The sequence below is a fragment of the Schistocerca cancellata genome, chromosome 1 (assembly GCF_023864275.1).
Source record: "Schistocerca cancellata isolate TAMUIC-IGC-003103 chromosome 1, iqSchCanc2.1, whole genome shotgun sequence".
NCBI lineage: Eukaryota > Metazoa > Arthropoda > Insecta > Orthoptera > Acrididae > Schistocerca > Schistocerca cancellata.
Window position 1 is genome coordinate 7652356 of NC_064626.1, and position 17696 is coordinate 7670051.

The 17696-nt window shown below is 43.4% G+C and overlaps 1 protein-coding gene across 1 annotated transcript in view; it reads right to left on the bottom strand.

The window, feature by feature from the left end:
* The window catches only part of LOC126163903 (ovarian-specific serine/threonine-protein kinase Lok-like), a 229738-nt gene that overhangs the window by 38000 nt on the left and 174042 nt on the right, over positions 1-17696 (bottom strand). The window contains exon 7 of the mRNA XM_049920194.1: positions 7329-7530. Coding sequence (XP_049776151.1) covers positions 7329-7530 — 202 coding nt within the window. The remainder of the gene's footprint in view (positions 1-7328; positions 7531-17696) is intronic.

Genomic DNA, 17696 nt, shown 5'->3' on the forward strand with positions numbered 1-17696 from the left:
ATCTCCGCTAATTTCAATTTGCCGCCGCTCATACCTCACCTGTCTTTCAACAACATCTTTGCCTCTGTACTTCCGCCTTGACTGACATCTCTGCCCAACCTCTTTGCACTTACATATGTCTGCATATGTGCGGATGGATGGATGTGTGTGTGTGTGTGTGTGTGTGTGTGTGTGTGTGTGTGTGTGTGTACCTGTCCTTCCCCCCCCCCCCCCCCCCCCCCCCCAAAGGTAAGTCTTTCCGCTCCTGGGATTGGAACAACTCCTTACCCTCTCCCTTAAAACCCACACCCTTTCGTCTTTCCCTCTCCTTCCCTCTTTCCTGATGAAGCAACCGTAGGCTGCGAAAGCTTGATATTAGTGTGTGTGTGTGTGTGTGTGTGTGTGTGTGTGTGTGTTTGTTTTATATTGAGTCTATCTACCAGCTCTTTCCCGTTTGGTAAGTCATAACATCTTTTTTTTTTTAAAGCGGATGTAACTTACCAAACGAAAGCGTTAGTATGTTGATAGAAACAGTAACGAACACACACACAAAATTCAAGCTTTCGCAACCCACGGTTGCTTCATCAGGAAAGAGGGAAGGAGAGGGTAAGGAGTCATTCCAATCCCGGGAGCGGAAAGACTTACCTTAGGGGGAAAAAGGGACAGGTACACACTCTCACACACGCACATATCCATCCGCACATATACAGACACAAGCAGACATATGTAACGGAAAGAATAGGGAGGATCTTGATGAAGCGGAATATTACCGTAATTTACAAGCCCACCAGGAAGATTTTTTTTTTTTTTTTTTTTTTTTTTTTTTACAGTAATACCATAAGCCTGCCAAGGACACTCGCAAACCACTGGAAAAAGCTGGAGTGTATAGGATCCCATGCAGCTGTGGAGATGTTTATGTGGGTACCACTAAAAGAACTGTTTCAAAACGTTTGGAAGGGCAACTGTAGAAGAGGAGAAATCGAATGATTAGCTGCTGCAGAGCATGCTTTCCAGCCAGGTAACCACCATATTTGTTTCGAGGAGACGCAAGAACTAGCGACCACAAACGGATATTACGAAAGGCTCTACAGGGAGGCAAACTAAATCACCAAACACCCTAATAATTTCAATCGAAAGGAGGAGGGCGTGAAATTAAACGGTATTTGGATGCTGGTGTTGAAGAAGATGTGTACCACTCGTCCACTACTGGGTGATACCAACAGCAATCAACGGCAGCGGACAGCAGCCAATTGCACTGACGTTTTCAAAAGACGTGACGTCACGCCTCGGCGCGGGAGCTTGCGGACACGGAATTTAGCGGCAGTCAGTAGCAACCAGTGGGTGTGTTGGACCTTCCATCGAGCTACAGACCCCCTTGAAGATGTCCTCCGTAGACGGGGACGAAACGTTGGGAATTGACACAGAATTCATCAACCGACCATGGCATAACAGCCCGGATAATTATAATGGACATGACATTTCTGGCCGTGAAAGTCTACATTTTAGAAATGTCAGGTGAATGTGGTGGCCAGGCAATGGGTCCTACACGTAAAATCCAATGATTGGGAAATTTCCTATCCAGGAATTTGCAAACAGCTGTTGACCAAAGCGGTGGAGCCCCATCTTGTTGAAAAATGATGTTGGGTTGCAAGTCTTGTATCTGAGGGTACACAAACTGCTACAACATGTCCAGATACACTGACCCATTCACTGTTTGTTCTGCAAAGACGAATGGTCCAACAATCCTGTCGTGCATTAGCCCGCACCAGATGTTTAGTTTAGGGCTATCACGTACATGTACAATAACAATGTGCAGATTTTGCGAACCCCAAATCCAAGCGTTATGCCTATTAACCCTTCCTGATAGATGAAAGGTTGCCTCACGTGAGAATGAACATCTTTCCAGGAAGCTGGCATCCATATCAATATGCTGCAGCATATCCGCAGCAAGTTGCTGTCGGTGTGGTTTGTCGGCAGATGTTACAGAATTAGCACTTTGTAAGCACACATACGAAGGCACTGGTGAACTACACAATGCAATGTTGATTGAGGTACATCAACTTGCCTAGATGCTTGACAAATTGACTTACATGGGCTTCTCATAAACGCTTGTCGAATGTCCTCCACTGTCTCTTCTGAAACTGTGTAACATGCACTGCCAGAATGTTTCAGAACCCTTCCCGTTGCCAGAAACTTCCTACACCATTCCTTAATTGTTTTCGCATCAGGTGGATCACATTTATACACACGACAATAATTTCTCTGCACAGTAATCAGCACTTTTGTTTCTGCAAAACACACTACTGCTTGCGTACACTGCTGTGAAGTCGCCATTTTCACTTCATGCGACCATGCAGCAGTCTGGCGACGATACTTGGCACTTCTGATGTAGGAATATAAAAAATCTTTGACATAATCTACAATGTGGTGCATCTTTCATTGTTTTATCTACTGTGATTTTTCTCTCCTGGGGCCTTGAAATCAGGGAGGTTTGAGTGGGACACCCTATATACTAGAATAAATTAAATGTCTATAAAACACACTGCACTGTACAATGTACTTGCAGTGAGGCAGTCGCAATTCCTGAAATCAATCGCCCATGGCCTCTGGTCTGCTGTGGAGCACCACAGTCCCAAGTCCATGGATAAACCATGAAAATCTATCACATTATACTACACAAAGACAGACACAGCCAGCGGACAGATCGGTGAGACTAGATCCAACAGGCAGGACCCGCATATTAGTGGGAAACTATGGGCTTCAGATTGGCAGGCCCGATCCACTTGAGATATCCACACAAATGGCCTGAGATTTTGACCCGTCATGGAAGTCCATTTGTGTGGCCAGCTATTCACGTGTCACAGGCACCATGTTAATGAAATGAGACTGTGGTGATCACCCACGCAATAGGTAACGTGCGCAAATACTCTTGAGACTCAATACTAATGAGGATATGTAGCAACTCACTATAAAGATGATCGCTGAGCCACAGACAGTAACATAGAAAAGACAATCACACTCTCACAACTAAATTTTTGGCTATAGCCTTTGTCAAAAAACAAGAGCACACACAAATTCACAGAACCACTCAGACACAACTCATGCACGCATAACTGTTGTCTCCAGCCACTGCGTCAACAGTCTGAGAATCAAACCCAAACAAACTACTCCCACACCTCGCTGCCTCTCATTGGCAGCTGCTAAGCTAGCAGCAAGCAGTGGTGGCAGCACTGACTGCAAGCTGGAGGAGGGGGGAGGGGGGGGGGGGGAGCAGTAAAAATGAGAGAGTAGGGAAGTGGCACACATACTCAGCTGCACCCTGCCAGCAATGAAGCATGACACCTCAGTAAACAAACAATTTCAAGCTACTGAGGCAAAAACCGAGATTTTTCTGGTGGTTTTTTTTTCCCCCAAATTTCCATGATTTACTTGATACATTTGAAATTCCCTGATTTCCAGAACATGTGGTGACCCTGATAGACCAATCACTGACAGATCTCCTGTAGACAGTACAACTCACTGCAATTCTGTACGTTTTGTACAGGTAACCAACAAATTTAAATTAATTTTTTTTGTTTCTCTACAATTTCTTCTACAGTGCCACTCCATAGAGAACTGAAACTTGATACTCACATGGAGAAACACTCCTTCGTAATTCTTCCAAGATGCCTCTGCCAAACCGTCCTACGAACTACATATATTGCCAAAGTGTTTCTTTAACTGGCAGATCCTGATTCCGGGGCAAACGTCTACTACGGAATTTTGCACTACCACATTTTTCACATTTTTGGGCAAAGAACTCTTTGTAACAGGAAATTTATTTTTACTGTTCTGATGCTATGAATTCTTTTTCTATACGTTACACTTGTCCACTTACATTTATTTTCAGTTTTTGAGATTTCCACCCTACCGACATATCATTCCACTCTCTCTCTCTCTCTCTCTCTCTCTCTCTCTCTCTCGTCAATCACCTCAGCTACCTTGCAAAAACATTAATTAATAAATTTATTTATTTATTTATTTATATGAATATAATAGAGGGAAACATTCCACGTGGGTATAATATATCTAAGACACACAAACAAACACAAACATACACACAAAATTCAAGCTTTCGCAACAAACAGTTGCTTCATCAGGAAAGAGGGAAGGAGAGGGAAAGACGAAAGGATTTGGGTTTTAAGGGAGAGGGTAAGGAGTCATTCCAATCCCGGGAGCGGAAAGATTTACCTTAGGGGGGAAAAAAGGACACGTATACACTCGCACACACACACACACACACACACACACACACACACACACACACACACATATCCATCCGCACATACACAGACACAAGCAGACATTTGTAAAGGCAAAGAGTTTGGGCAGAGATGTCAGTCGAGGCGGAAGTACAGAGGCAAAGATGTTGTTGAAAGACAGGTGAGGGGTATGAGCTGCGGCAATTTGAAATTAGAAATTAGCGGAGATTGAGGCCTGGCAGATAGCGAGAAGAGAGGATATGCTGAAGGGCAAGTTCCCATCTCCGGAGCTCTGACAGGTTGGTGTTAGTGGGAAGTATCCAGATAACTCGGACGGTGTAACACTGTGCCAAGATGTGCTGGCCGTGCACCAAGGCAATTTTAGCCACAGGGTGATCCTCATTACCAACAAACACTGTCTGCCTGTGTCCATTCATGCGAATGGACAGTTTGTTGCTGGTCATTCCCACATAGAAGGCTTCACAGTGTAGGCAGGTCAGTTGGTAAATCACGTGGGTGCTTTCACGCGTGGCTCTGCCTTTGATCGTGTACGCCTTCCGGGTTACAGGACTGGAGTAGGTGGTGGTGGTCGTGGTGGTGGTGGTGGGAGGGTGCATGGGACAGGTTTTACACCAGGGGCGGTTACAAGGGTAGGAGCCAGAGGGTAGGGAAGGTGGGTTTGGGGATTTCATAGGGATGAACAAAGAGGTTACGAAGGTTAGGTCGACGGCGGAAAGACACTCTTGGTGGAGTGGGGAGGATTTCATGAAGGATGGATCTCATTTCAGGGCAGGATTTGAGGAAGTCGTATCCCTGCTGGAGAGCCACATTCAGAGTCTGATCCAGTCCTGGAAAGTATCCTGTCACAAGTGGGCAGGGTGTCTACGTGGACAAGAAAAAAAAATTCCCGGATTTTTCCCGGATTTCCCGGTTAAAAACACAATTTCTCCCGGATGAAATTACGTATAAAGCGGGTGAAAATACATCCGTGTTAAGTAGCAGTATACTTTCCCTCGGAGCTGAAAAACCTATCAGTCCTTTGAATCGTAAAGGTCTTATACCGGCGGAGGACGTCCCAGCATTTAAGAAAACGAAATCTAGGAAAAACAATGCGTTTGGAAAGTCGTTTGATGCGAGACAATATGCACAGAGTTTATTTTCGTATTGCTAAAGTATATACACAAATTCCACAAATTACAGCACGGTAGCTTCCGAAACTCTAAAATACAGACTGCGTTGAGCGATGCACTTTTGTCAGCCAGTCATAGTTCATGTCACATGATCTCGCTAGCGAATGACGGCAGTTATTCAGAGCACGAGGCCTACGAGAAAGACAGGCCGCGACGCGTACGTTACGAACGTGAGCCGAGCTCGCTGAACTCAGCAAAGTGCGTTTCTACAGCGCTTAACTCGTAAGTAGATGTGTATGTACGAACGAGAATTGCATCGTCTATCGGCATTCACTGATATTAGTCCTACAATGATAGGAAGTCCGTAGGCCTACTAACAGGCTCTAATTTGGCAATTAAAATCGTGCCAAAATGATTATCAGTTGCGTAGAAAAGTCGAGGTGTTCTGGCATGAAGAGCCTTGTGACATTACCCAGTAACACATTATGCACATTTTTTTGAAGGTCAATTACACTTCTTGCCATCGATCGCATAATTTTTATCTATGTAAAAACAACATTAAATATGAAAACTAACTTGAAGCTAGGTCTTTTTTTAGCGTGTGTTACACGTTAAGTCATATCAAATACAAATGTGCCGGTAAAATTTTAAATAGTGGCATAAATGACTTATCTTCTCGGCCCGACATTTTTCAAATGGCTGATCCTCAAAGTGTTACGTTTTGAATGAGAGTTATAACGCCCTGTGATTTAAGATATTCACTGCAGATTCTCACACGTAACATAAATCATCTTGTGTGGAAATTTCCTTTGAAAGTAACGCATCTCAAGCCACTATTCGTAATATTTTCTGGTGATCTGTTAGAAATGTAAACAATTGTGACGTCACACACATCGAATGCACGTTAGTTGTTATGGACGTACTGCATAATCTTCGACCTAAAGCCTTTGACACTTAACGGGGTCGGTAAGCTGGTCTGTGCATTGTGTAAATTACCCATTTTCTATGCAACTAAACTTTTATTTTGGTGTTGCTCTCTGATTTGTGTTTCATTGCTGCAATATTATTCAGCAGTAGTGGACTAAAGTTCTTTGTCAGCGTATCAGATCTTACACGTCACACCTACAAAACTTTAACTGAAATCTAAAACAACGAAAAATCCCGGAATTCTAAAAAATTCCCAGGTTTTTCCCGGATGAAAAAATTCCCGATTTTTTCCCGGAATTCCCGGATGTTCCGGGCCGTATACACCCTGGTGGGGCACTTTTGGGGTTCTTCTGTGGGAGGTTCCGGGTTTGAGGAGATGAGGAAGTGGCTCTGGTTATTTGCTTCTATACCAGGTCGGGAGGGTAGTTGCGGGATGCGAAAGCTGTTTTCGGGTTGTTGGTGTAATGGTTCAAGGATTCCGGACTGGAGCAGATCGTTTGCCACGAAGACCTAGGCTGTAGGGAAGTTTAAGTTGCACTTCACACACTTTAATAATTTTGTTCCCGTGAGCTCACAGTGAAAGCCAGTTTCATGTTTTCATCCTACAAACAGTCTAGGGATGAACAGTGAATATCGTTGCTAATAAATTTGAGGCATATTTTGGCAAACTTTTCATGTAGCTAGAAGTTGCACTTCACATACAGAATTTTTTTACAACCTATTTCTAACAATTTTTACACGCTGCACTGTTAATAAAAGTACGGCATACAGCATTATGTCACTGCACTTTTTGACAGGTGCCATCTCGAAACATAGAAAGAGCGAGAGGGGGGAAGGCGGAAGTGACAATGAATTACCGAGCGATTTAGTGGAACAAATGACAAAGGAAGATGGACAGGGGTGGGTGAAGAAGGGGCAGTTGAGGTGGGGGTACTGACCATACATAACTTATATTTTTCTGTGTATCCAAGGACAACTGTGGTCAGACATATCAGTTACAGCAGTAACAGGAATGAATTTCCCATAATTATTTAGTCACTTAAATACTCACCTGAAGCCATAAATGATTCACAATACCGTCAACTGTTATTCTCTGAATAGGGTCCACAGTTAACATCTTCTTTATTAAATCAATAGCCTCTGGAGACACACCTCTCCAGTACTGTATTGGGAAGGAGTAATTGCCTTTCCTAATTTGTTCTTTTAATGGGACTTTCTTGTTGTCAGGTGAAAAAGGTAAATAACCACTCAAGCTGAAAGAGAAACACATTTGTAGTTTTTACAAGTCAAGCCAAAGATTGGAAAATGTCAAGCCAAAGAAACAGAGACAATCAGAAACAGCGTGTGCGTATGCGTGCGCGTGTTTTCTATTTCAGAAGAAGGCCTTTTGGCTGAAAGGTTGTGTGTTTCATAGTCTCTTTGTTGTGCTTGTCTGCAACTCAACATCTCTGCTACAAGCTAAGACAGATTCTTTTATTGATAGGCCATCAAAACCATCTTGATTGCTGCAATAAATGCATTTTCCCTAATTACAGAATGGAATACCAATGACTTTTCCCATTACATATATTACTATACCCAATAAAAATGCATTATGAACAGCAATAACAAAATATTAGCTCTGTAGTAATTTTACAAACAAATATGCTTTGTCCAGAAGCTAAATATGTAACAGCCTTTTCATTGTGCCTGGCTGCAACTAAGTGTACATCGTTACAGTGAGTAGCTGTCTACCTTTTTCCTTACATTGTTATGAACCTGATAATAATCATACTTACCATAAGTTTCACAGTTCCAATGTCTGTTGGTTCTGGTTTACAGTTTTTATTGATTCACTGAACTGATATTTAACAGACAGTACACTTTCAGCATCAGCAAAGGATGTAGTCAGGAAAATTGGATTACTACTTGATTCGGTGCACCTTACACAAGGTTTGCAAAATTACATGTAAAACAGTGTTCCTGGTGGTAATGGAACTGCACATTCAATGTAGGCTGTTAAGACTAATATCTGCCATAGTTTACATATGTTTGTTCAAGTTTATCCTTCATTGTTTACACACATTTCTTGAGGTGTTTGCGGATCAATGTCAGTTCAATGGGTCACCTTTCAACTGTCACTGTATATAAAACCTCTTGGTGCTCATTGAGTCCCCCTCCACAAAACAATTTTGGCCACACACCCTATGTCACTTCAAATGCTTTATGTTGCGATCTACTATAGGCCAGGTTTTGGCCATCATTAGCCATCTTCAGATCTACTCAACTTCGTTACAACATAATGCATCTACTTTGTTACTGTGTATGGTTGTCTCAACATTAAAATGGCTGTGTCTATATTCAAGTCAACCTGCCTGGATGTTCATACCTAGAGCTTTAATATTGAGGCAGCCATGCACAGCGACACTGTTGATGTGTTACACTGTCACTGAGCTCAAGAATCAGAAAATATTGGCTGTGACTGAAAGAATTAATTATAACTTTCCAGCAGCTGCTGCATCTCTCCATATACATTATGTCTGCTTACCTTTTTTTCAAACAATGGAAAATCCAGGATGGAATGTAACAATACGAGAGAAGGAAAGTTGCTACTCAACATATAGATGCTGAGCCACGATAGGCACAATAAAAAGATTCACACAGTCATAGCTTTCGGCCATTAAGGCCTTTGTCAGCAGTAGACACACATACACACACATACTCAGGCAAGTGCAACTTGCACACACATCTGTAGTCTCAGAGTTTCAGCTTTCTGAGACTGCAGATGTGTGTGCAAGTTGCGCTCGTGTGAATGTGTGTGTGCGTGTGTGTATTTGTGTCTACTGCTGACAAAGGCCTTAATGGCCGAAAGCTATGATTGTGCGAATCTTTTTATTGTGCCTATCGCAGCTCAGCATCTCCGCTATATGGTGAGTAGCAACTTTCCTTCTCTCGTATTGTTACTTTTTTAAATGTAGTTTTCCACATTTCAGGCAAACCTTGATTGCTAAATGTTGCTCTATTTCTAAAAATTAAACTCGACAATAAGAAACATCCATAACTTACCACAGCAGATTGCTAGAGAAAAAGAGATATCACTTGGCAAGACATTTAATCTATAATCGAGTCAATGTAAGAAGGTCCCCGACAGTGGGAGTGAGCTGAGCACAGCAGCTTCATACACTTACTGTAATGAAACACGTTACACAATTTTGTAAACATCTCAATGGCAATGCCTCAGTGTTGCCGGAGTTGTGTACATGGCTGTTGTTTTTTGCTTGCAGCTGTTTGTCATTTGTAGCTGAAAGTTGGCAGTAGTGCTACTGGTTGTCCAGGATCAATTTACCTCTGAGTGCTTGTAGGCACTATAGTCTAGTCAGTGTATTTCCAACTGGGAGTGGGGAGGGGGAGGATGGGAAAAAATCAGGAATTTTCCAGACTGTGTACTTCCAAGTAAGTTAAAAACGATACCAGGTATAAGATGACGTCCAAGACACGATCCATCATAATTTCTGTGGTACAACATGACTAATTTTGCAAATTATCCTTTAATGATTTGAGATAATGGAAGCATTGTTTTGTCTTTGTTGTGGCTCACCATTGTACACAACAATGAAGAGTTATTTCAGCAATATAATATACAGGACGAGTTAGCAAACACCCGAAGTACACCTAGGATGAATAAATATATCGATGCACAGTTTTCGCCAAGTGATAGGAGGCAACATGATCAATTTCTTGACGTTTCACAGTAATTTTTAACGATTATAATCACCAAATTACAACATTGTCTTGTTTTTCCAATCAACAATTTTTTTGGCATTTGGAAGAAGCTTCAAAGAGAACTTCAATGACATACATGTAAACATGTATGGGACTATCAAATAGTATCAAATTAAAAGCACCAAAAACACTAACCCACTGCCAGGAGAAGAGGTTCCACAAACATCTGCCCTATTATACCAAATGTAAGAAAACACGTAACTCTGGTACAGACCTTACGTTTACCTGTTCTTAAAAGCCCATCAGTCGTAAAGCTACTGAGGCATTTACAATATATATGACTCTCAAAAATATGAATACGGTTTCTGGCAAATGTTGTCAACTATTAGAGCAGCGGTGTAGTTGTAGGCTGAAGAGTAGCCATCTCTCCAAGATTTCACACTTTGCCTTTGCAAATACAGGGTGATTCAAAAAGAATACCACAACTTTAAAAATGTGTATTTAATGAAAGAAACATAATATAACCTTCTGTTATACATCATTACAAAGAGTATTTAAAAAGGTTTTTTTTCACTCAAAAACAAGTTCAGAGATGTTCAATATGGCCCCCTCCAGACACTCGAGCAATATCAACCCGATACTCCAACTCGTTCCACATTCTCTGTAGCATATCAGGCATAACAGTTTGGATAGCTGCTGTTATTTCTCGTTTCACATTATCAATGGTGGCTGGGAGAGGTGGCCGAAACACCATATCCTTAACATACCCCCATAAGAAAAAAATCGCAGGGGGTAAGATGAGGGCTTCTTGGAGGCCAGTGATGAAGTGCTCTGTCACGGGCTGCCTGGCGGCCGATCCATCGCCTCGGGTAATTGACGTTCAGGTAGTTACGGGCAGATAAGTGCCAATGTGGTGGCGCTCCATCCTGCTGAAATATGAATTGTTGTGCTTCTTGTTCGAGCTGAGGGAACAGCCAATTCTCTAACATCTCCAGATACTGTAGTCCAGTTACAGTAGCACCTTAGCTTTCCCTTTGCACAAACACCCATTCTCTGTAAACTGTTTATACCAACGTTTAATACACCACCTATCAGGAGGTTTAACACCATACTTCGTTCGAAATGCATGCTGAACAACTGTCATCGATTCACTTCTGCCGTACTCAATAACACAAAAAGCTTTCTGTCGAGCGGTCGCCATCTTAGCATCAACTGACGCCGACGCCTAGTCAACAGCGCCTCAAGCGAACAAATGTACAACTAAATGAAACTTTATAGCTCCCTTAATTCGCCAACAGATAGTGCTTAGCTCTGCCTTTTGTCATTGCAGAGTTCTAAATTCCTAAAGTTGTGGTATTCTTTTTGAATCACCCTGTATTATAAAAAAGTTCTAGAAGCTTGAAGTCCGGAAAATAAAATACACCAAGAAAAAAGAAGAACTGAGAGAAGAACTGATCCTAACATAGTAACAGCAGTAACACACAAAGCAAATGTCACCAATAGGCATCTTGGAAGTATGAGATGGATCAAACAAAAGAGTGGACTGCAAACACTACATTCCATCACATTTCATCCTCTTCACATTTCTCTGCACCTACAGCTTCATGCCAGTGACTTTCAAAATTGGTTACAATTCTCTGCCTTATCTATGAAAAGCGCAAATTGATGTTGTTCTCTGACTTATCTACAAAAAGTGTAAGTTGATATGGTTCCAAGTGATCTACGAAAAGCGCAAATTGATTTGGCATATCTACACCCAATTTTGTTTAAGAAAGAAGAATAGTTAACATATCGTGGGTACGTCAATCTTCGCAATATGCACTAACTGTCACTTCAAAATCCACAATAATTCAAAAAGGGGATAAAAACAACACTTTTTGTCTGTCGACATCTGGTGTATGTTTTCCTACATCTGCATCATTGGTTTCTCTTACTGACAGGAACCTAACCTAATTATCTCAAGTTCATATGATATGCAGCAGTTCTTTGAAGACAGGATACAACACAATCAGTGTGGTACCAACACGATGTACATCCTTCCCATTCCGCACATGTAAGTACAGACACTCCTACGAGAATATTTGTAGGGCAGTGGAACAGTCATTCATGCAACTCAAAATGCCCTGCACACTCTCCAAATTTAATGCCTGTATACTTTTATCTGTGGCAAAAATTAAACCAAAGGAAACATGAACGCTCCCAAAGGCATAAAATGCTTTATGACTCCACCCTGCCACTAACTCCAAATGATATTCAATGTGCAATATTGCTTCTCCAGAATCGTTTTATACAGTGTTGCAAGGCTAAAGGTGAACATTTTCAACATTTAGTATAACAGTCATTGTAGCAAACTTAAGTCATACCTGGTATAATGGGGCAGACCTTTGTGGAACCACCTCTTCTAACAGCAGGGCAGAGGTTTTTGATGCAGTTAATATATATAATAGAGGGAAACGTTCCACGTGGGAAAAATATATTTAAAAAGAAAGATGATGAGACTTACCAAACAAAAGCGCTGGCAGGTCGATAGACACACAGACAAACACAAACATACACACAAAATCTAGCTTTCGCAACCAATGGTTGCCTCGTCAGGAAAGAGGGAAGGAGAGGGAAAGACAAAAGGATTAGGGTTTTAAGGGAGAGGGTAAGGAGTCATTCCAATCCCGGGAGCGGAAAGACTTACCTTAGGGGGAAAAAAGGAGGGAAAAAAGGACAGGTATACACTCGCACACACACACATATCCATCCTCATATACACAGACACAAGCAGACATTTGTAAAGGCAAAGAGTTTGGGCAGAGATGTCAGTCGGGGCGGATGTACAAAGGCAAAGATGATGTTGAAAGACAGGTGAGGTACGAGCGGCGGCAAATTGAAATTAGAAATTAGCGGAGATTGAGGCCTGGCGGATAGCGAGAAGAGAGGATATGCTGAAGGGCAAGTTCCCATCTCCGGAGTTCTGACAGGTTGGTGTTAGTGGGAAGTATCCAGATAACCCGGACGGTGTAACACTGTGCCAAGATGTGCTGGCCGTGCACCAAGGCATGTTTAGCCACAGGGTGATCCTCATTACCAACAAACACTGTCTGCCTGTGTCCATTCATGCGAATGGACAGTTTGTTGCTGGTCATTCCCACATAGAACGCTTCACAGTGTAGGCAGGTCAGTTGGTAAATCACGTGGGTGCTTTCACACGTGGCTCTGCCTTTGATCGTGTACACCTTCCGGGTTACAGGACTGGAGTAGGTGGTGGTGGGAGGGTGCATGGGACAGGTTTTACACCGGGGGCGGTTACAGGGGTAGGAGCCAGAGGGTAGGGAAGGTGGTCTGGGGATTTCATAGGGATGAACTAAAAGGTTGCGAAGGTTAGGTGGACGGCGGAAAGACACTCTTGGTGGAGTGGGGAGGATTTCATGAAGGATGGATCTCATTTCAGGGCAGGATTTGAGGAAGTCGTATCCCTGCTGGAGAGCCACATTCAGAATCTGATCCAGTCCCGGAAAGTATCCTGTCACAAGTGGGGCACTTTTGGGGTTCTTCTGTGGAAGGTTCCGGGTTTGAGGAGATGAGGAAGTGGCTCTGGTTATTTGCTTGTGTACCAGGTCGGGAGGGTAGTTACGGGATGCAAAAGCTGTTTTCAGGTTGTTGGTGTAGTGGTTCAAGGATTCCGGACTGGAGCAGATTCGTTTGCCACGAAGACCTAGGCTGTAGGGAAGGGACCGTTTGATGTGGAACGGGTGGCAGCTGTCATAATGGAGGTACTGTTGCTTGTTGGTGGGTTTGATGTGGACGGACGTGTGAAGCTGGCCATTGGACAGGTGGAGGTCAACGTCAAGGAAAGTGGCATGGGATTTGGAGTGGGACCAGGTGAATCTGATGGAACCAAAGGAGTTGAGGTTGGAGAGGAAATTCTGGAGTTCTTCTTCACTGTGAGTCCAGATCATGAAAATGTCATCAATAAATCTGTACCAAACTTCGGGTTGGCAGGCCTGGGTAACCAAGAAGGCTTCCTCTAAGCGACCCATGAATAGGTTGGCATACGAGGGGGCCATCCTGGTACCCATGGCTGTTCCCTTTAATTGTTGGTATGTCTGGCCTTCAAAAGTGAAGAAGTTGTGGGTCAGGATGAAGCTGGCTAAGGTAATGAGGAAAGAGGTTTTAGGTAGGGCGGCAGGTGATCGGCGTGAAAGGAAGTGCTCCATCGCAGCGAGGCCCTGGACATGCGGAATATTTGTGTATAAGGAAGTGGCATCAATGGTTACAAGGATGGTTTCCGGGGGTAACAGACTGGGTAGGGATTCCAGGCGTTCGAGAAAGTGGTTGGTGTCTTTGATGAAGGATGGGAGACTGCATGTAATGGGTTGAAGGTGTTGATCTACGTAGGCAGAGATGCGTTCGGTGGGGGCTTGGTAACCAGCTACAATGGGACGGCCGGGATGATTGGGTTTGTGAATTTTGGGAAGAAGGTAGAAGGTAGGGGTGCGGGGTGTTGGTGGGGTCAGGAGGTTGATGGAGTCGGGTGAACTGCATGTAATGGGTTGAAGGTGTTGATCTACGTAGGCAGAGATGCGTTCGGTGGGGGCTTGGTAACCAGCTACAATGGGACGGCCGGGATGATTGGGTTTGTGAATCCTTCATCAAAGACACCAACCACTTTCTCGAACGCCTGGAATCCCTACCCAGTCTGTTACCCCCGGAAACCATCCTTGTAACCATTGATGCCACTTCCTTATACACAAATATTCCGCATGTCCAGGGCCTCGCTGCGATGGAGCACTTCCTTTCACGCCGATCACCTGCCGCCCTACCTAAAACCTCTTTCCTCATTACCTTAGCCAGCTTCATCCTGACCCACAACTTCTTCACTTTTGAAGGCCAGACATACCAACAATTAAAGGGAACAGCCATGGGTACCAGGATGGCCCCCTCGTATGCCAACCTATTCATGGGTCGCTTAGAGGAAGCCTTCTTGGTTACCCAGGCCTGCCAACCCGAAGTTTGGTACAGATTTATTGATGACATTTTCATGATCTGGACTCACAGTGAAGAAGAACTCCAGAATTTCCTCTCCCCATGCCACTTTCCTTGACGTTGACCTCCACCTGTCCAATGGCCAGCTTCACACGTCCGTCCACATCAAACCCACCAACAAGCAACAGTACCTCCATTATGACAGCTGCCACCCGTTCCACATCAAACGGTCCCTTCCCTACAGCCTAGGTCTTCGTGGCAAACGAATCTGCTCCAGTCCGGAATCCTTGAACCACTACACCAACAACCTGAAAACAGCTTTTGCATCCCGTAACTACCCTCCCGACCTGGTACACAAGCAAATAACCAGAGCCACTTCCTCATCTCCTCAAACCCGGAACCTTCCACAGAAGAACCCCAAAAGTGCCCCACTTGTGACAGGATACTTTCCGGGACTGGATCAGATTCTGAATGTGGCTCTCCAGCAGGGATACGACTTCCTCAAATCCTGCCCTGAAATGAGATCCATCCTTCATGAAATCCTCCCCACTCCACCAAGAGTGTCTTTCCGCCGTCCACCTAACCTTCGCAACCTTTTAGTTCATCCCTATGAAATCCCCAGACCACCTTCCCTACCCTCTGGCTCCTACCCCTGTAACCGCCCCCGGTGTAAAACCTGTCCCATGCACCCTCCCACCACCACCTACTCCAGTCCTGTAACCCGGAAGGTGTACACGATCAAAGGCAGAGCCACGTGTGAAAGCACCCACGTGATTTACCAACTGACCTGCCTACACTGTGAAGCGTTCTATGTGGGAATGACCAGCAACAAACTGTCCATTCGCATGAATGGACACAGGCAGACAGTGTTTGTTGGTAATGAGGATCACCCTGTGGCTAAACATGCCTTGGTGCACGGCCAGCACATCTTGGCACAGTGTTACACCGTCCGGGTTATCTGGATACTTCCCACTAACACCAACCTGTCAGAACTCCGGAGATGGGAACTTGCCCTTCAGCATATCCTCTCTTCTCGCTATCCGCCAGGCCTCAATCTCCGCTAATTTCTAATTTCAATTTGCCGCCGCTCGTACCTCACCTGTCTTTCAACATCATCTTTGCCTTTGTACATCCGCCCCGACTGACATCTCTGCCCAAACTCTTTGCCTTTACAAATGTCTGCTTGTGTCTGTGTATATGAGGATGGATATGTGTGTGTGTGCGAGTGTATACCTGTCCTTTTTTCCCTCCTTTTTTCCCCCTAAGGTAAGTCTTTCCGCTCCCGGGATTGGAATGACTCCTTACCCTCTCCCTTAAAACCCTAATCCTTTTGTCTTTCCCTCTCCTTCCCTCTTTCCTGACGAGGCAACCATTGGTTGCGAAAGCTAGATTTTGTGTGTATGTTTGTGTTTGTCTGTGTGTCTATCGACCTGCCAGCGCTTTTGTTTGGTAAGTCTCATCATCTTTCTTTTTAAATATATATATATATATATATATATATATATATATATATATATATATATATATATATATATATATATTCCTAAAAACAAAGATGATATGACTTACCAAATGAAAGTGCTGGCAGGTCGACAGACACACAAACGAACACAAACATACACACAAAATTCAAGCTTTCGCAACAAACTGTTGCCTCATCAGCCTGATGAGGCTACAGTTTGTTGCGAAAGCTTGAATTTTGTGTGTATGTTTGTGTTCGTTTGTGTGTCTGTCGACCTGCCAGCACTTTCATTTGGTAAGTCACATCATCTTTGTTTTTAGGTATATTTTTCCTGCATGGAATGTTTCCTTCTATTATAACTATATATATATATATTCAATGTCGTAATTGGCAGTTCTAAACTATAAAAATTTAAATTTCTTGTGAACACAATTTTGCACCTGTCTGAGCTGCCTCGCCCTGTATACTGTCAAAGGTGTCAACCTAGGCCTCCACAAGAAGTGCACAGGAACAACCTTTACGTTAATTTCAAAATATTGTTTTCTGTTAGGATGAATAGCAAAAAGCATTTTCTTTTTCTGTTTCTCTCTGTTCTTCGTAACAAATGTGAAAAGTAACATGCTAACAAGGTGAGCTGTCCAAGATATAACAACCAATTTCCCTCACGAACATGTCTTGTTGCAACTGATAATACACAAAGATTAAACAATTCTGTCACTGTCAATACACATCAAAACTTTTAGCAACAGAGATGCAGGATCAGGGTGTATATGCGGACAGCAGGGTGCGGGGGGTGGGGGGGGTGGGGGGGATTTTTCGCGGGTAAAAACACACTTTTTCTGTGGTGACACTATATTTTCCCTCGGAATTGTAAAACCTATCAATCCTTCGAATGATGATGGTTTTATACACGGGCGTAGAATTTCACGACATTTTAGAAAACTAAAATCACAGCAAAAAACGTGTTTTGGAAAGATCTTTGATGAGCAGCAACATGTACGCTGCGTATTTTTGTTACGAAAGTACAAATTCGAATTCCACCAAACATCGCTAATAACCTTCTGAAGCATTGAAATCGAGATTGTGATGCGCTTTTGTAAGCCAGCCAAAAGCTCATATCACATGATCTCGCCAGCCAATGACAGCGGATATTCAGGGCATCAGGGCATAGAACACGTGATGTAGTCAGCCAATAGCAACATCACTGTTAAGTAGCGTGAACACACAAACAGGAAAAGTTAATGGTTTAAATTAATATACAGTGTTGCTGCAAAATGATAT